Source organism: Bombus terrestris, chromosome 7 (assembly GCF_910591885.1).
Source record: "Bombus terrestris chromosome 7, iyBomTerr1.2, whole genome shotgun sequence".
Taxonomy (NCBI): Eukaryota; Metazoa; Arthropoda; class Insecta; order Hymenoptera; family Apidae; genus Bombus; species Bombus terrestris.
Window position 1 is genome coordinate 24,047,475 of NC_063275.1, and position 20,802 is coordinate 24,068,276.

A 20,802-nucleotide genomic window follows, 5' to 3' on the forward strand; every position below is an offset into this window, starting at 1 on the left:
AGATGGAGATATGAAAATAAAAGAATCGTAACAGGAAATTTACTTAAAATTACTGGAATACGTATAATATTATCCTCTCAATACCACGAGAACAAAGAGTGACAACGGAAAGTCAAAATTTCATATCTCTGCTGAGTAAAGTAAAATACCTGCAATCAGCAAAGTAAAAATATTATGTCAGGCCCGTTTTTTTTTATAATAAATCTATCTTTTCCCTTATCGAGAAGCTCATTCCTCGCTCAACAAGATCGCTACCCATATCGCGATGCATAATCACGAAGCAGACTTCTAATTTATTGGAATTTAAATAAGCTCTACTATATTACCCAATAATTTATGCAATCTAACGTAACTGTTTGCGCAAGCGGAGATTGCATGAATAAATAATTAATTCTTCCATTGAAGAATATATCAAAAGTTACAGTTCTAAATGCATATTCAATTTTGATATCTCATACACATACACACACATACAAATACACAATTATTTTATTTATTATTATAATTAAATATATAAATAAATATTATTATATAATATTTGAATTGAATTGAAAATTTCTGAATGAATTAGAAATGATAATAAATAAATATTTACCATCAATCGTCACTCATCCAAATTCACTAAATACGTAACACGCCAATTAACCAAACATTTCCACTCACCAAGCATCCCAATTGGAAACTGGCTGGGCGTCTGCAGGTTTTCGATCACGCTCTGCGTTACGACCCACACGTAATTTTCACCGGTGATCTTGTAATCGTGTGCCGCACCCAAGATTGTGATGGCTTCCTCCCTTGTCGAGTAGAGTAACATCACTCTGGACTCGCTGTTTACCAACTCGAGGAGATCTCGTGTATCGGTGACTAGGATCGCGCTCAATATGGTGAACTTGAAAGTATCCTGCATGTCGGAGATCCTTTCACGGACTGCCTGCACGAAATCGTCGTGTCCGGCAATCTGCGATGTGACCACACTGAATTGATGCCATTTGTACCTCTCGAGGATGCTCAGCATCGCGGCCGTTTGGTGCTCCAACGATGGCGCCAGCTGCAGCTGTAGGTTACTCTGCGAAGCTCTCTGAAAGATCACGAAAATTCATGTATTTTCAAACGGATCGTTCTAACGTGACATTCTCGTAACAGTGTTGAGCTACGATTTAATTTGACGTTGTATTACATAAAACCAATTTCGTCCTTTGCATTGAGTTAATAAGCTAAGCTGATGTGGATATTTATGCAAAACTTTTATAACCACTATCGAAGAAATGAAACCTAAGAGGAAATTTGTTTTATATATTAACTATTTTAACGAGTACGCAGTGCTTTAAATAATTCTGCATATTGCGCGCGTTCTGTGTATTTTTGCAATTTTAAATTTTTGCATATATGCATAAAAATCCGCAGTTTATTACACGTAATTATTCGTATATACAGGTATCTGGTAAGAAATTTCGACGTCATTTTCGATTCAATTTATTCTCCATATTTTTCAACCGTTAAAACCGTTGAGGAAAAATTTGCACAATCGTTATCGATGTGCATGATAATTTATTCCAATTTTTTGCTAGAGATTTTATTATTATTATTATTCTAAGATATTATTATAAGCGAGAGTGGAATTCGGACATAAGAATTCATAAAATGGTTAATGTTAATTATTGCTAATTTCATTAGTAGTATATTTTATCAGAAATCTAAATTGCGGCTGTATAATTTATAACGCAGCTTTCCGAGCATCAAGATAATTTTCGCGTATAACAAAATATAACTCGTTGTATCTAATTACTAAACTCTGGATATTTATTTGTATACTTTTATACGATTTTGTATATTTTGTAGCATTGATCGTGAACATGCATATTTTTAATAAATATATTCTTAAATCTATATTTTTATAAACGTGATTAAAAAAGTGACTTTTAGGTCAGAAAAAGGAAATTTACCTCACGTATTAAATAATATAACGAATGCTTTATTTTGAGTATTTTATATATTTTTGCGTCTTTTAATTTCCTAGAAATGCTTACTAATTACTATAATGCGTGTAAAAATACTATTTGTAAAAGATGGTCGGAATTATCTTTCTGCTTGATATCAAGGTAAGACTCGTGTTGTCACAATCGTGTTTAGAGAAATCACGAAAGCTTAACATGTTAGAAAGTTTTTATTTCTATTTTGTTTTATAAGGAATTGGAAAATAATTTTTTTTAAAAAAGGCTGTGCCTGTTTGTAAAGTTCGCTTGCGCAGATGAGAAAAAAGGAATATTTGGATCAACTCACTCGCTCCAATCCCGAGTTATCTGCATTCCATGCGATCACTGGAATTCCTAAGTAACCGGCCAGCTGCAGAAAATATTGAGCACTGGCAGTGCTGCGGCCGTACTTCTCGTAGTTCATCAGGTATAAGATAGCGGACACGTTCGTCGGCAGAAATTCGTTGCATAGCGAGTTCAGAATTTCTGAAACACAAATAAGATACCACCGACATTAGACATTCTCTTCTTAACGAACAAAAGTATTCGTCAGAACGATACAACACTCTTGTTGAATTATACATATACATATTTGGAAAATTTTCAGGTATATCTGGTAATATCTTATGTATATAAGCATATATTATACAAAACATTGTTGAATCTCGTCAACACTGTAACGTGACGACTATCTTGATTGTATTGGTAAAATTTGAAGCAGATCTAAAAATGTATGTACCATAGAAATTACAAAATATCTATGAGGAGCATACAGCTAGTTCTTCGCTGTATTAATAAGCCACAATATTTAATGAGACCATCTTTGGCATTAATTATATATTTAACACCACTATTTATATTATATATTCATTTTTCACTAAGTGTACATCTGCAATAAATATCTTGTAACTTCTATACATTTTCTGACTGGTTTCAAATTCTATCGCTTGTAATCACAGTAGTCGCGTTCGTTTCAATGCTAATGAAATTTCAGAAGGTTTTGTACAATTCGGATAATATGTATATTCATAAGCTGTACTAAGTATTCGGATACTTTCATGAGTCTTCTCTGACCTGCACAATTACTCGTGTACCAAGTAACTCCATATGTGTCTATAGCCTCACGTTCAACAATTTCAAAATTTCATTCCACCTTTCGTAATCGCGAACAAAAGTTTCACATACAAAACTGAATCTAGACGAAGTGACCTGAAAGTTGCGACTACACGATAAAGTAAAAGTAAAATTATATAGGAATCTCCCGCGTGATCGAAGGTACGAAGCTCGTAATCGTGTTTGCGTGATTTATTGCGGGTATAATCGTTGCAGCATAGTATCCTGCGGCTATTGACGCAATTTATCGCAATTGCACACGGATACGAGCAGCGAATGTTTCCTTTCGGTCGGGGTACGCGCGCTTTTACAAATGGACACGATAAACGTTAGGGTCACGAAGGAGTAATGGGGTTGATTACCGGCGTGAAACGCTGTCTCGATTGATCAGCGACGATTAATTTTACAAAAAGCTTACAACTCGATCGATTTGATTACACGCAGGAGAGCAACGCCGAGAAAACCGATTGAGAGAAGAGGAGCAGTTGCAAAGTTCGCGATTGAAAAATTCAAAAGCTGTTGGTCAAACTTTAATCTAGAGATAATAGAAATCGTGAGCTCCTATCCGTTTGGAAACCTTTACTGGAAGCAATAAGACGCATCTGCCGCGTTCGAGATGATAATCCTCGCTTTGTTTTCTTTCTTTCTTCCCTCGATGCTTCGTATTGCCAGCAATTTCATTTCCTCGTTTACAGTTCGCGGTTCATGATCGGTTTGTTCTATTTTTACTGTAAATACGAGAGCGCGGTTGTAATGGGTTATTTTCGCAAGGGCGAAAGATACCGTAAAAGACGAAAATTGATTGATTCACGATGATTCAGGAAAGTTTCTATTGGATTCCGTTCTATAACTTCAGGGATAATTTATAGTACGCTAGGCTGCAGCTATGTTATTACGAAAGCAATAACGAATCTTTTTCATTCGAGGTAATTTAAATGCAAACAAGTTTGTAGCTGTTTGTAATTATTATTTTATCACTGCATATTAATTTATACTTTATTTTCAAATCTTATTTTGTAATTTTGTTATTCATTATATCGCATATTAATCTATAATTTCCCTGTATCCACTTTATGAAACACGTATCATTGATCAATCTAATTCGAAATTTTATTTTACAATTCTACCATTCGTCATTGCATTTTAATTTCTAATTTTACAGTATCACTATCAATTTTTTCGGACACAAATCATTTTTAAGGCTGATCGAATAATTCTATTCCCTCGTCACAAGCAAGACATTTATTATCTTCGTTTAGAATCGTGGAATAATTTCAGAGAATATTCGACGGTACGCTTACAGTCCCCTTTCTCGATCGATCCACTACGCTTTTTAGCGATCGCCGTTACGAAGCAACAACGCAATCGCGGAATCGCGATCATTCGAGTCATGGACACATCCTGACCTGTCCCACAAAACCCTCCGCTTCATCCCCCGATACCCGCGTGACCCTGTTTCTCCATGTCCTCGTTCCCATCTCTGTTACATTATTCTTTCCAGTGGTTTCTTAATTTCACTTCTTGCTTACGATCAGGATTCCCGAGGGCGAATCTTATTAAGGCGCGGAAATTTTTATGAAAATGTAAGCTGGTATTTCGTATGCAAGCGGAACGGTGAATGGCATTCAGCACGATAAAAACTTATGATTCGTTATGACATCTTGTTACGTTCAATATTTTCATTTAGATTATAATCAATTTAGAGACATATATCCTATCTTTAAATTTTTCCTGCCATTTTTTAAATGTACAGTCACATAGGTAAACTATATTAATATGCTATTAGCGACTCAGAGTCAGTTGATGTCATAAGTTGAGTTTTGTAATATCTGGAGAAGATCTTCTTTCTCTTGGTCTATTAAAAATATATTTGATCGTAATTTAGTTTTTCTACAAATATTAGCAATAACTTAAAATTGAATTAAAAAATTTGGCCCCAAAATTATAAATTATCCTGCACAATGTTTTTTCTTTCTTTAGATTCCAGCTTTTCACCTCTGTTCATGAAAATATGAATTATTTTCAAAATTCTACAGTTTACACATATTTAATGCATTCCCAAATATCCAACGAAATCTGCGAGCATACGCTCGCCACAAACCTCTCTTATTTTCATAAAATTCCTTTAGTATCTTCGTGACGACTACATTCTTCTATAAAGTCCAACAAATAAAAATGGAATTCTTCCTTGCAGTTCGCCTCATATCGTCGTTATTTTAACAAGCGCTTGTTACGAAACGATTGCACAAAACTTCGCGTGAGAGGCATACGTGACATGTATGAAACAACGTTTCCCGAAATTCCCAACTTCTGCAAAACTTATCTCAATTTCTCTTTGGCTGCGAAATTTAACGCGTGCCGGGTAAGTCGATTATTTCGTGTTGTATATGCGCGTGTATGTACGTGCGTGCATACATGTGTAGTTTTACACTCTCTTATGAGTGACACTCGCGTGTGGAGACTATAGCGTCACTTATGAGTGCTTGTAGAAAATTAACAAAAAGAAGGGATGTCTAACGCGATTATTCCACGAACTTCTTTCGTCACGCGCGTCTCGAGTGCTGTTATCAATAATTTTCCTTTAGTTTCTCTTTCTTTAATATAAATATATTTAATATATTCTAATATTTAATATATATATACACATAGTAATAAACTCAATATTATGAAAATAACAACGAATGCCCGACGTTATGGACGTATGAACGTATCAGCGAACGTATAAATATTCCTGCGAAAGAGCATTCGCACCTATTTTTGTTTTATTTTCGTTTCAAGAGAAATAATTTTTAAGAATTTCTCACTTTCGTTTGACGTACTTTGTCTAATTTCCTAAGTTAAAAAATTACCACAAACGGCGTTTGTCAGTTAAACCGATGCATTACACTTCGTCGACGTATGAGTTCCCGCGAAAGATTGAGTTTCGATGATTGTCCATATTCAGTCGGCGGTCGCTAACACGAGTCCACTGTACTGACGTATGTATGTATGCTCGGAACGTTTCAACAATAACTGCTATCCAGTCCGTTATGTATGATTGTTTCGCGTTTTGCCATGCGAATGGCAAACATCAACCGGAACAATGCACGTAATAAATAACCGCTCGTGATCTCCATGCTACCCGGGCGGACGTTCACGCTAACGAATTACCCTGGACGATTTTGTTTGCAAACAAATTAGTATTATTGTTAATTTGATGTGATCAAATGTGTCCCACAAGAGGATTTTATATCATAATAATGTCGTGAATCTTATAATTTATAATGTCACGCAGTTTACCACTCGTTTAGTGGTTTGTTAAATGCAAAAATTAAAATGGAAATACAATAACGTATGACGTATGACGTTTTATTATAATTTGCAATTGCATATGTGTGCCTTTCCTTTACTGTTATATTAATTATTATTAAAATGGGTATGCGGAATATATACGCGCTACGATATACGTTTAATATCGGCGAATCTTTTACAGTTCCCTGGGGTATCAATTCTCTTCTTCTTCTGTATGTCCGTAAAATTTCAGCGAACATTTTTATTGTACAAGCTATGAAAATATAACGAAAATAATGTTGGAGATAGTGGAAGAAAAATATTGTTGAAAGTATCATTAATAGAGTCGTATTAGAATATTTATATCAGAGAAGCATTATTATTGTTTACGATATTATTGATTAAACTTGTTAGGATAAAGGGATAAGGTATAAGCAAACAAAATTCAATTGGGATTTGGAAAATTTACTTTCGCGGTATGATGTATGATTTCCTTTGTAATTTACATAATATAGCAGCCCCGATGAATAATTTCGCTTTGATCCGTTATTATGGTATTGTTTAGTAAACAATACACGTTACAGCTTCCTATTAGAAATGCATGATCGAAGATGTAATCGACCGTGTACATGGGATAATGCAGTCTTTGATCAGAATTTACCTTCATCGAACCGCTGCTTCTTAGACTGTCTCATCTAGTTTGTTTGACAAGCATTATAACATGACATGACTAACGAAGCTAATTTTGTGATGGGAAGAGTCGAAGGACGTAATTCGGGATTAATCATCTGGCGAAGAGTATCCAAACATTAAAATCTAAATATTACGCTTAATTTAAAAAAATTAGAAAAAGAATATGAAGTTGATTTTTATTGCTTATCAGATCACTTTGGAAAACTTTCAAGCGATAAAAAATTAAATATTTATGTTAATGAATAAAACGTAACTTTCACGTGAAATGTAATACGATCCGCGCTAAAGTATTTTTAATTACTGTAAACGTTATGTTTCTGACATTGATATGTGGTATCTCATTGTTTCTTCATAGAGTTAATAATGAAATTCAAACGATAATCTTATATATACATGGACGTATTTTCTTTTAAAATTTTAATACGTTCCGAAATTTACATTGCATGTGTAAAGATATTTGCGGATAATATTTTCCAGATATATACCACCGGATAATGGAACCTCATTTGCCATGCCATTAACAAAATTTAGTAAACAGCGAATCAAACAATTGCCAATCATATTATTTCGTCTCCAATAAATATTGTAGATATGTAATTAAAATAGCCAATTAAATTCTCCAAAATGAAGCGCTAAATAACAATACAATTTGTATAACGTGTTCCGTGAATGTTTCGTTCGTAGGCAGCTACGTAGAAATCCGTATTACTGACACAGCGCTATTAAATTTGTTGGTCGATGACTTGCTCGATCCGATATGATCGTTCGTGCGTAAATTTCACGCTTCCGCCGAGACGGGAAAGGATTCGTAACTGGATTATAAAATAGACCGTGCCAACAAGACGGTTGAATCGAAAATTTTTCACTTCAGCCCTTCCTGAGCTACGACGCAGCACAATACTCTTAGTTTCGAAACAGAAACTCGTATTTTCCCTCGATGGATCGGTCGAGTATTGTTTTTAATTACACGAAGAATTCCACGCGTTACGCGAACCATAGTATTTAAACACCGTGAAACTCATTCGAATCATCGTGTTCTGTCTGCATACAGAATATACGTGCATCGAGTAAATAGCGGAGCGATTCGGTCACGAGTCGGACTGAAGCGGATATTAAGCTGGCGATCAATTAACACGGACGAGTCTGCTTGCATCTGGTGGACGTGGTGTCAATTATAAGCTAGGAAAGTGGTAGAAGTTTTGGGAATCTACGATGACGGAGAAATTAGGTGAATGCGTGTATGATGTTAGTTAACTCGTTGATTGCCACGCGAATTTTATATTCGTATGATTGCTTACAAAAGTATTCGTACATTTATCGTGGAAAACTTTTGTGCATATTGTGCGTATTATGTGAAACATTTTGAAATTTCATTAGCGTTATAATGAAACGTGACTATTACGATTATATTGGAAAAATTTTATTGCAATTTGAAAATACACATATACGTAGAAGTCACAGAATATTTATCGCAAATTTATATTTAGTAAAAGATCAGTACACGGTATAAATATTTAAATAAACTTACACTTGTATTAAATGTCTTGAAACTTCCGTATATATTTTCAAAATCACCAAAAATTTTAGCAATACGATGATAATAGTTGGACGTAACGTGTGCTACACGTAATATGTTCATAACAGGTATGGACAAGTGTACGAATATATAATATACATAGTGTTTACTCTGATAGGACCGCAATAGATGGCAACGTACTACACCACAACATTAAACTTTTGCAAATCGTATTATATTTGCGCATTTTTTTCTGACAATGTTAACTAAGTATTCACATCATTAATAATTTTTTAATGCGTGAGATTTATCTTACTTAAATGATTCCCATAAATTTAGTAACATGGGTCAGCGATAATCACCGTAGTAGTTAACGTGTTAATAGGGAACGACTGGGTCGACAGAACGTTCGTCATTTTATCAGCTTTATATATCAGGAATTTTCATTGAAAAGTTGTGTTGACCATGACTCGGTCGAATGACATTATTCCACGCTGTAATTAAACGTGATATTCGTTTATCGCGTGCACACCGATTAATGATTTGAACGTTACGACAATATTATTCGATCAATGAGGATCTAGTCTCGCTGTTTATCTTTTCGATAATTGCACGGTTTATAATGGAACCATGCGAAATGGCCAGCCAACGAATCAACAATATCGCGGGTAAAAGATAACTCAACGTTCGTGAAATCGTGACACGTGACCTGAACATTTTATGGAATTTATAGCAGAATATTATCAGTGAATAATTAATCTTTTTAATTAAACGATAATTACAAATTTGATACATAGTAATTTGATTTTTGAAATAATCGGTTATATTATCTTGAATATTCTATCAGTTTTAATTGCGTATGTCCTTCAAAGTTGGTTAATCAAATTTTACAAATGAATTTTAATGAAATTTCATTCATGAAGGTGCTCGTAATTGTTCTTCCATTTTCTCTCGTTCCTTTCTCTGCATTTTGCTTCTTCTACATCTCGTAATGTTTTTGTCACACGTCGTTTGATATAAATTTAATACGAACGAATAGAATCGATTACTGTGTTTAACGTTTGGAAAAGGAAATATTCTTAATAATCGATGAATAATTCAAAGACCAAATGGCAAATGAAAACGTCGTTTGCAGCGTCTGCACAGTTTAAACATTAATCGTTAAATTTCTACTTCTTATTGTTCCACCGACAAACATTAAAGCACAGCCTGATAGGCAAGTAGGTCGTATTTATTACAAAGGTAAATTTATCTTTTAATTCTTTCCATTTACTTTCATTATTCCACTTCTTGTAGATGCTTTTGCATTTTGCTCATATATATAATATAATATCAAGGCATAATAAAAACTAATTACGCGAGTGCTTAAAATGTTATAAAATCTTCCAATATGTAATTAAACAATTAAAAAATTCTTAAAAGCAATTGTACAAAAAAAAATTCAGACAATTTTTCTTGCACCGCGACTATTAAATTAAACGAAGGATGGCATTGGGAAAATTATAATGTCATTGCGCAATCATAATTATATGAAATTACTAATATGTTATATCATGTATGTCATAATATGTTATATTACGATCTATGTATATTTATTCTAATTGAAGGCTTAGTAAGAGGAACCAAATTTGTCCGTTTGAATCAATTGTTTAGCGTGGAAGTCGATGCAGAGCTAAGTGATGAATCTTCGAAATCAACGCACGTGCGTCTATATCGACGGTATAGTCGCAGGAAAATCAATTAGTGTAATGAACCCAAGGTAAGAGCACACACTGTTACGACAAAAGGGACTGGATGAGATTGAGTTATTAGCGGAATTAGATGGACAATAACTGTCACACCACTAAATCGGATTTATCATCTTACAGGACCTAGCGAGTCTAAAACTGTTCCTAATAAGACGATTGATAAATAATTTTACAATAGCTATGAACTTACTTATTTAATATAATTTCATATAGTGGCATTTTAAAGTATAGATAATTCTTTCTTAATCTAACATGCGATACTTTATCGTCGAACATTTTATTATTCAATAACGGTTCATAATTTGAATATATTCATATCTTTATAATCGATAGCAAGCATATTATCGGTATGGCATACTTCTAGTAATACTAGAGAAAAATTCCGACGATTAAAATATTATAACTTTTAAGACAAAGAAGCAAAATTTTTTTGAGAAAAGCTATTTACGAGTTGCTCGGTTTGATTATATGTTATCGATTATTGTAGCAATATCTACCGTTAAACGAGGAATATGAATTATGTGTCAAGTTTAATATATATTTAGTTAAAACTGAAAACAGATCGCGTGAAATATTGTCGTCGAATCCAACGTGACATAGAATCACGGAAGTTAAAAATGAGTGAAACTTGAAAGTATTAACTATCAATGAAACTTGAAGGTGTATTCGTTTCTAAAGTATAAAGGTTCCTAATAAAATTCTCATTCGGGTTTCACCGAGACAATATTTCACTTTGCAAAGGAAGATCAGCTGCAAAGAAACAAAAAGTGTGGAAGTTTTGGATTACACATCGAAAGTAACGTAACGAAAATTTGAGCTGACGTTCGAGATCCTACAGACTTGTAGGTATTAATGAAATCTATCAGCGATTTATCGGTGATAGACACGTAAATCTAAGTAATACAATTGGTAAATTCGATGTGGATGATTTTACAAGAACGCTTGGAAATGAATTGGAAAATTCTTCCAATGAAAATCAATAAAACGCCGTTTGCTATTACAGATTAAATATTAATTCGCCTCTGTATTCGCTACAATTAATATCTGTGGAACTTTTCACTCGAAAGTTAGTCTTTCCATGCAACAATGTCACCGCGAAATAATGATATTATTCCTTCGCTGATAGAAAGGAACTTTTTCCAAGCTGTTATTAAACATTAAGTACCATTATATCTGTGTCCTGTGATGAGTCTATTAAATCGAATTTTTCGTAGCAATTTTTCCTTGAAATTTGGCAGTACGATATTGTTAAAAGTTGATCTCTGTCTAACAACAAAAACCGTTTCATTGTAATACTCTAATTACTTCTCTTCGAATACGAAGCCCTTATTAATTGAGTCATTTAGTTTTAGAAGGATTCTTTGCATTACAATAGCTTTGCATTGAATTTTATCACCTGACTCTAAGCAGTATTTGCTAATATTTCTAAAACTCTCATAGAGTCTCTACAAAATCCCGCGAAAGCTTCTATGGCAGTATAACGTCGCGTTTCCTCTCAAAGCAGAAAAGAAGTCTCGAGATTTTAGAAGTACTAGTCCAATATAAACCCACTTCACCAAAGCAAGGGGAAAAAGACTCCTTGAAATCGCGGTGACAGTTCGAGAAAACAACGTGTCCACGATGTTCCTCGAGACGTCATTCACAACGACCGTTTAGCGAAACAGCAACTACCTCTGGCGCGAATCGTAGTCGCAGAAAGCTATCGCAGCGAGCACGCGTGTCGTAGAAACGAGGAGCATGTACGATACACGGCTCGATGTCACCTTTCTCTGCGAATCCGGAGGCGTTTCGTCTGCATTCTGTCTACTTGCTACTCTGTCGCTTTCTAAAGTTAATGCAGTATGATATATCGCTCGTTTGACACAAGACTATTCAACGACGTGATCCTCTGTTCCGATTCTAGTTTCAATTTCGCGATTTTATCTGCGAGCTTATTTATTTATTTATTACGGACTTTTTAATAAATGTCAAGGTATTAGGAATAGGCTATGCATTTACCGGTAATTTGATAGTGCAAAATTGCACGTAATATGAATAAATACGTAAGATACCCAAAGTACAGGTACTTTCTACAATATTTGGTCGATGAAATAATTTTCTACCGAAGTAAGTTCAATTTTTTCATTATATTATCAAAAATATGTATTTGCATAAAAATTCGTTGAAATTTATAGATTGTCATGTTTAGGTTTTCTTTCAGGTTTTACCATTTTTGGGCTTGAAACTTCCTATACGTATGCATCTCTGTTTGTTCTGTTTTATTTTCGTGTATCTTCAGGAGAAAAGTAATCTTCAAGGTTTTCTGATTTTAATTTGTCACGTGAAAAGTCACGAAGAATCGAATCAATGGCGCATGATTCGCAGCAATAAAAGAAGCTTAATTTGCATCAATTAGCTCTTCCGCTGTGTAACATACGGATAAATTGAGAGGTGGCCTGATTTTTAAATTCACAAATGTTCTTTCGTTTATTTCGTTGAACGCTTCTGTGTCATGTTAGCTGTAGAGGAAAAGAAACGGTTAACGATATAAATATAAACTGAACATGCATGTGAACGTTAATTATTTTTATTAAGACGATGAAAATGATATTTTTCGTTTAACTGATTGCTTAAATGCAACTGTTTAATTTGTGAGTGTTTAAAGTGAGAGCGAGAAAGTTTACGATACAGCAGTGAGGATTACACTTCAAGTATAAGGAATGGAGTTCAAGATATGAAGATTAAGAACTTTGATGTTGCAAACTAAGAATGTAGAGAGCCTTTTTACAAAAGTTTACTCCCGTCTTGCGTCTTGAAAGCGTATTTTAAAAACGAAAAAATCTATTAAGGACAGGTATAACGTTTCTAATAGAAACGAATAAAATAGTAATAGTCCAAGATTCCTTAAATTTTCAATTATTTCTAAAAATTGTTATGAATTTGTCTTGTAAAAAGAACATGTAAATTTCTTAAACGGTCTTGCCAACAATTCATTACAAAATCTGGAACGATACGTGTCTCGAAGTAGTTACTTTTCCCTCATTTCTATTCTCCCTCCAACTTTCGTAACTTCCCAACTTCCACATATCATCGATAATCCATAAGAAACAAGAACAGTAGCAGCAATCGGGTTTCAAAAGTACCACAAGGTAACAAATCTAAACTGACGTTAAGATATTCGCCGAGAACGCTGCCAAAATGTTTGAAATATATGTACGTGCCCCTGAAACCTCGAACAACGATCCATCAAAAGGAAACTGATATAAGAAACGCGACATATCGATCAAGTACTAAATGGCATTGATGTTTCGATCTTTTATTTCACTGTCCACGTACAAACGATCGTTGTTTTATGACTTGTCTTGAGAATCGTCGTAGAATAAAATATCATTTAAATAAAAAATTACTATTAATGCATAAGTAGAATGGATCTATTATTGTTCGGCTAAGCCAAATACATGGATTATTCATAGATCGAGCAAGTAGTGTAAGTCAGTCAATATTCAACTATTGTTGAACCAAGTAGAATAGACTAATTATTTATTCGGAGAATGGCAAATATCCATCGTACGCAGAACAGATTAACTGTTATTAAACAAAGTACGATAGTGAAATATGACAACGCGAATACAGCATTTGTTCATCGTGAAACAGTAGTCTATATGATATAAAGTAAAATCAATCGTATTTGTTCTTATGATTTTCCACATTATCGTTGCTTCTTCTCTTATTATGTTCATCGTTCATTCCCAAACCTAATCCCAATCATTCTAAAGCCCTCACAAACTCACAGACATATCTATCACTGACAAATCTCTTTTAGCGGAATATACTGACACATTGCTGACGTAGTAACGATGTAGCACGTCGATGTCAATAAGTTAAGTACGCAGTAAACAGAATTAATCCACCAACGTGCTGAACGTTCATACCGATCAAACGTTACGTTGTTATCTCTAAACCGACTAAAACACGAAATATGTACCAAGGAAATAAAAATGTATTGGTCCACTCTAACGTAGATGCTCTTATCCACTCTGATAATCAAATGGATAATATAAAAGCTACGCAAAGAAAGCTTTTATCCGGAAACCTTTACCAAAAATGAATCGTTTGAATTTTATAAAATCTCAGAGTTATAAATTGGACCGCCCTAATATGGCCAATTTATCGTTCTAATATTTCTAGTTTGAAATAAACGAGAGCGTTTCATCGTCCTAATTATTTCACGAGAGAGAATGTGTAAGATAAAGTCGGCTTATCTTGAACAGAATCAAGCAGGAATATTTTTCACTGGAACATCCATGTTTTCCAGTCACGTTCGCCCTTCATAAGGTAATACAGGCATGCCACACACATTTTTACACGTGTGCAGAAGACGAGGTCGCCGCGAATTGGTACGAGCGAACGTTAAGCCGTACATATTGACCGATGTGAAGACTTTTGAAGGAACGAGAACATTAATTTCGGCGTCCTGGCAAAGGAAGAAACAGTGTCCTTTTTTTTACTACTGCTACGTGGCCACGTGTAACCAACAGAGGCGATATGAAAGCAACGATATTGTCCTGCTTTCGAACTCGTCACACGGAAATATTGCGACTCGCTGAGTTCCACAGAGCAATGAACTCTCCGCGATTTCCGCTTCCTGTTATTTTGATGTCTCAGGCGAATTGGTAACCGAGAGCACCGGAAGAAGGTGAAATACTGATAGATTATTGGCTTTCAAAAAGTTTTATGCCGAATCATCGCTATTTCTGACAAGATTATAACTGTCGCGTTATATTACAGATAGAGTAGCTTATTTTGTAGTTTAAAACTCGCAAATAAACTACAAATATTTATGCAGTTTTATATTTTTATAAAGATAATTAAAGAAATAGTTTTCAAATAGGAATTTACTTCGTCTATTAAATATGACACAATTATATCATAATGAGTGCGTCACTTTGAATATCTCACGTATTTTTACATATTATATGCATTTTACAGATTTTTGAAACCCTAAATTTTCCAAGAATGCATGAACATGTACACGCAATTTACTTATAAATAAGAAATTCATATTAAACAAGTAGAGTGGGTCTATTATAGCTCAACCAAGTAAAATAGATTATTTGTGGATCAAACAAGTAGTACAAGTCAATCATTCCATCGAACGATATCAAATATTCATAGCAAATAGAGCAGACCAATTATTGTTAAACTAATTATGCAATAATATTCTCACGGATCGAATAAAAAGAATAAAATCCATCGTATGTAAAACAGGTCAACTATTATTAACCCAAATGACACAAATTAGTCACGAATCAAGAAAGTAGTACAAGTCAGCCATTTGTTAGAAGTATAGTAAATACCCGTCGTAAACAGAACAAGCTGAGGAATTAATACGCAGACGAGGAAAATAAACTTGTCTCGGATCGTGTAAGTAGTACAAGTCAATCATGCGGTATACGTATAGCAAACATCCGTCGTTAAACAGACAAGTAGCGTAATATAATCCTTAATCAGCGTTAGAAATACGTTACTGTATTAAACTCAGTTACGAATATATTGATACGTCAATGATTAAATATTATTAAAATTATATATAATTACTGCAATTATTTTTAAAAGTCTTTTTTAATGTTTCTAAATAAAATGGATATATAAGTCTCAATTGACAAGATGATAATAGATCGATAACTATTGTAATAATATTGCATTTAAAATTTGTGACAAATAAGTGACGATAAAAAATGTTGATAATAAAATATACTATTCCTTTTCATGTAAAAATACAGAAACCATATTTCTCATACCATATTTTTACATTAAAGTGTATTAAGGCGCTATAAGGAAAATATGGTAAGAGAGCGAAGGGAAAAGGAAAGTACTTTTCGTTTGAAAGCTGCTGGGCACGCTTTCTAGCCATGCCCTAGACGTTGAAATAGTAGACGTCGGGTCGGAAGATGTATTTGTACGAAATTGATGGTTCAGCTGAGAATTGTGGGAACGTGCTGATGTGATCACTTTGTTAGGAAATGTAATTCACAATAAATAGACATCTGTTTGCAAGCTATGAAGCATTTGCCGACATTAAATCAAATATTTCGTCAAGTCGATTTTCAATAAGTTTCTATGAATGGAACACAGTTTCATTCTAGCATATAGTAATCGAGTATTTCATTTTACCAACTGAGATTCAAATTATTAGTCAGTTATTGTATAAAATAATAGGGGCACTGCTCGAATAACACGATCAATTGGATTTGTTATTTCAAACTGTGTTGTACGAAACTTGAAACTCGTACGAATATACTGACTATATTCCGCGTCAGAAATAAATAAACATACAAGCGTAAAAATGTGCGAAATTTAGAAAGAAAATCCTTCTTGCACTTCATTAACCTCTATTACAGCTATCATTAGACTGCAGATGTTCATGGTATTTCATCCCTTTATGAATGCGGCTGAAGAAATGGAACCCAAATAGAGACTTGTTCTACCCACTAAATATTATAACGAGCGCTCTACTTTGGATATCTTGTATATTTTTGCATAATATGCGCATTCGGTACATTTATCACCCACGCTTGTAAATTTTCTATAAATGTGAAATATCCCTTATATACTTTAATACTTTACAATATTATATTTAATATATATATATATATATTGCATTTTAATTCTTTACGGATTGTAAGCAACTGGCCAACGGCGTTAGTAATAAAAAGTGAAAATAAAAATTAAAAATCGCTAAGGATGAAACCATGTGCATCGTGTTACGTTTATCTGCCGTGTAATCGTATTAACAAATATCGTGTTATTCAAAAACTTAACTATAATTCTTCCATATATACCTGTAGGACTCGGTGTGAGCGTCATCATGCTCAGTCGAACTGAGTGCTGCGTGAAGTCATACTTATCCAGGAAGCTGGATCCAGAATGCTTGTTCTGTCCCTTCAGCTTGCCGCCTTTGCGCAGGAAGCCAACCGTGCGGTTCACGGCTTTCGTGTACTCGCGCACACCGAAATTAGTGTGCGGCACCACTAATCCAATCGACATTTTCGGTAACGATCCATTGCGTCGTCTCGACGATTCGTGCACTCCGGACTCGCTGATCGTTACCCTCCGGCCGCAATCGCCGGAGATCACGAACGTACCGAGGATCAGAAGGAGTTCGACTCGCATCTTTCCTCCTCGTCTTCCTTCCTCGACCTTGTATTTTTCGTCCGCTCCACGATTCTCCTGCTTCAAGGTCGATTAAACGTGAAAATTATTTCTAATCGATGGCATCGGAACGCGAAGATACGTATCTTGATGTCGATAGACACGAAGTTTGAGTGTCGAGGAAAGTAGTTGCATGATTCGTCGATGATTTTGGAAAATATTCACCTTCGACACGCAGAAGAATCTTCTTTTTCTTTCCTTCAAATCTTACTTTAACGTGGAAGATAAAATTTCTAGCAATTAGATTACTAACTACTGAATCACTATACCGAGAATCATGTCGTTTCGACGATTTTTGAAACTTGTAAAAAATTTTTTCCGTGCTCTTGCCATCGTTCACGGAAGATGAGACATATTGCAGTGAAATTGGTATCTTCTAGCACACGTAACTGATCAGATTCGATTTGCGCTGCTTCTCGTGCGTCATTCTTCGATATCCGATCGTCTGAACACTGATAGTTCCAAGATTGTCGACGATGCTTCCACAGCTTCGTCAGTGTATTACATGAAAATTTTTAATAACTATACACTGTAGTAGATTACCATCTAAGCGACAACTTGTTAATATATTTCGATGAAGGAAGACGAAATTTGATTTCACGCTGGCGATTATTATTCGAGATAACAAGAGGAACTCGGGAGTGGCAAACGGATTACGCTTGCCTTCGTACGGACGAGATAACTAATATTTCGGAAGACACTGAAAAAGAAATTAATTGTTGTACGTAGTTGTTTTATTTTCTGAAAACGGTTGCCTTCTGTCGTTGATGGAGGCTCGAACAAATTGTACATCTTGTACACAGAAATAAAAAGTACGTTTCGGTATCGAATAACACGCAGCGTAGAGAATAACCAAAAACAAAAGAAAACAAACAAACAAATAAAATAGGCCAATAGGCTGCTGGTTTATGCTATCTCTTCTAACTAAACTTGTGCATTTTGGAGTTACACGAATGGAGGTTGTGATCTACATGGATGTTTTTTTGAGCTTCAGAGGTAAAAATTTATGCGTAACAGGTCACCCAGAAAATTTCTGCAGTTTTACGCTTCTTTTTATTTTGGAACAGCCTGTGTTCACTGGAATGTAGTTATTTTGCTTAGAATGTAAAACGGTACATGAGTTGTCAACATTAATGAAGTGCGCAGATACCTGTATTAATATGGCTGTATTAATATATTTCAATTACTATACATATATGTATCATTTAATGGAAGTTATTTTCATATCGAATTAAAGAAAATCCGATTATAGTTGCCTAAAGATTCTTTGATATCCCAACATTGTAACTCCAGTAAACGTCAAGATTGACAAGAAGTAATTACTTCAAGAAAAACTCTACACCTTTCCTTTTGTATACACGTGACCTGGAGACCGCTGTTACGAGGAGAATAGAATTTAGTGAAACAAAAAGTTCTAAATAAGGAGAGGTCCATATTATTGTGCCCTTGGATATAAATTGTTTTGGGTCACAAGGTTTAGAAACAAAAGAGCTCCGAGTAGATTTTTATTGCTGTTTCCTGCAGCCTTCAGCTAGAGCTACAAGGTTAACTTTTTTGGCAATGTTCTTTCCTCTAAATATATGAACGTGCTCCCTATCGCTTCTGTTATGTTGTAACGCTATAAGAGCGAGGATCTGGATCAACATACATTATACTTATACGTATACCTTTATTCATTTCAAAATATTTTTCTACTACAAATTCATCCACTCGTTCTTCTATCAGTCAACCTCAACAGATAAAACCTATTATTGGCACTCAAGATTAACAAGATTGGCACGAAGAAGAAATGGAGTCATCGAATTCGTTTCAATTCTATCTAAAATCGAGAGCTATCATTGAGATCATGATTACTCAAGATAATTCAAAGACAGAAGGTAATTAAAATCGTGACATCGACGCTAAAAATGACCATCGTCAAATGATCATCAAAACAGCGGGATTATTTAAACATGCGCATCGTGTGAGTAATGAAATTTCTAATCCACGTCGTAATTCAGCATACAATGACGCCATATAATATTTGTTCCATCATAGAAGACTAATCGAGAAAGAAACCAACAACAAAGTAGCGAGACTCCGGTTTCAAATCGAGAGAAACTCATTATGAGAGATCACCGGAAAGTTTTGGCGGTACAATCGAGCACAGCCCCTGCCCCTCCCCCCGCGGAACACCGATAAGATTGGCTGGAAGTAATTACGGGGTCCTCAATTAAGCCGACGCCCGATAATTTCGTGCGAGGATCTGGAGCGTCAGAATCACAACGAAGCTAATTATTGAGATTTTCGTCAGGTCGGCTGACAGGGACCGTTGCTCCGTGTAATTCCACGTTAATTGGTAATTACGGAAACCTATCAAGCTCCGGCACTTTCAACCGCTCTTGTCGTCCCTTGTTTTCGTCCTCTTACAACCCCGGGCATTCGTTTCGTCCATTCGATTGCCTGTCTTCGCAGTAAACTACTCGTCGCGATTACGTATTCAACTTTCAAACGTTCCTTTCCAGAAAGAGTTGAATTGTACTTTTCGTAGATGCTGAGAGATTCGCCGATAGAAAAGAGACGATTTTCCTTCTCATTTACTCGAAGAATATTATCGTGCGTTTTCCAGCCATCTTCAGATGAATTTTGTAAATTTGAATGCGTTGAAGAAAGACGGTACGTAGTAGGATAATTGTTTACTAGCAGAATTCTTTAGTATTAATTAATCAGTTGTATCGAACGAATAAAAGAAATAAAATAAAATCGTTGATTAACAGGAGATCGTTATAATAGAGAGTTTCTTTTACATTCGGTAATTGTACGAGATAATTTAATTAGGTGATTTTATCGTTTTGACGAAGCAGTTGTAATTATGATGTATTCATTGTCCACCTGCAATTGTCTGATTTAATTTAATTAGCGTTTAATCCAATTCTATTATTTCTCTCGACTGTTTTCGTATGTTCCAATCATATAGTTGACTTCAGGTTGTAAAGAAGATAAAGATAGAAAAAAAGGGAGGTTGCAATTCGATAGTTTCTTATCAGAAACTAACTATAAACACATTGTATTGGACTAAAAAGTCATATTTAAATAGATACACAAAAAACTCTCAATAGTAATAATAAATATCGTAACAATAAAGAATCATGAATCACGACTATTATCTCACGTTGATTGATCACTGTTCCGCTACTGCAAACTCCGAAAGAAAACATGGCAATTTATGTACAACAATATTCAAACGCGAAGAGCTATCGCACGTAAAACTATTTCAATTTATGGAACGACTTGTCCCCTTTGTCGATGGAAATCTTTC

At 34.7% G+C, this 20,802-nt stretch overlaps 1 protein-coding gene across 13 annotated transcripts in view; it reads right to left on the bottom strand.

The window, feature by feature from the left end:
* Nucleotides 1-20,802, bottom strand: part of LOC100643486 (glutamate receptor ionotropic, NMDA 2B) — a 360,187-nt gene that overhangs the window by 79,744 nt on the left and 259,641 nt on the right. For 11 of the 13 annotated variants that reach the window (XM_048407837.1, XM_048407845.1, XM_048407842.1 and 8 more), the window contains 2 exons: nucleotides 2,281-2,459; nucleotides 664-1,078 (listed from right to left, as the gene is read on the bottom strand). In XM_048407837.1, the coding sequence (XP_048263794.1) occupies nucleotides 664-1,078; nucleotides 2,281-2,459 (594 nt within the window). Of the gene's footprint in view, nucleotides 1-663; nucleotides 1,079-2,280; nucleotides 2,460-17,134; nucleotides 18,205-20,802 lie in introns of all 13 variants that reach the window. The other 2 variants (XM_048407844.1, XM_048407847.1) reach the window with 1 other exon arrangement.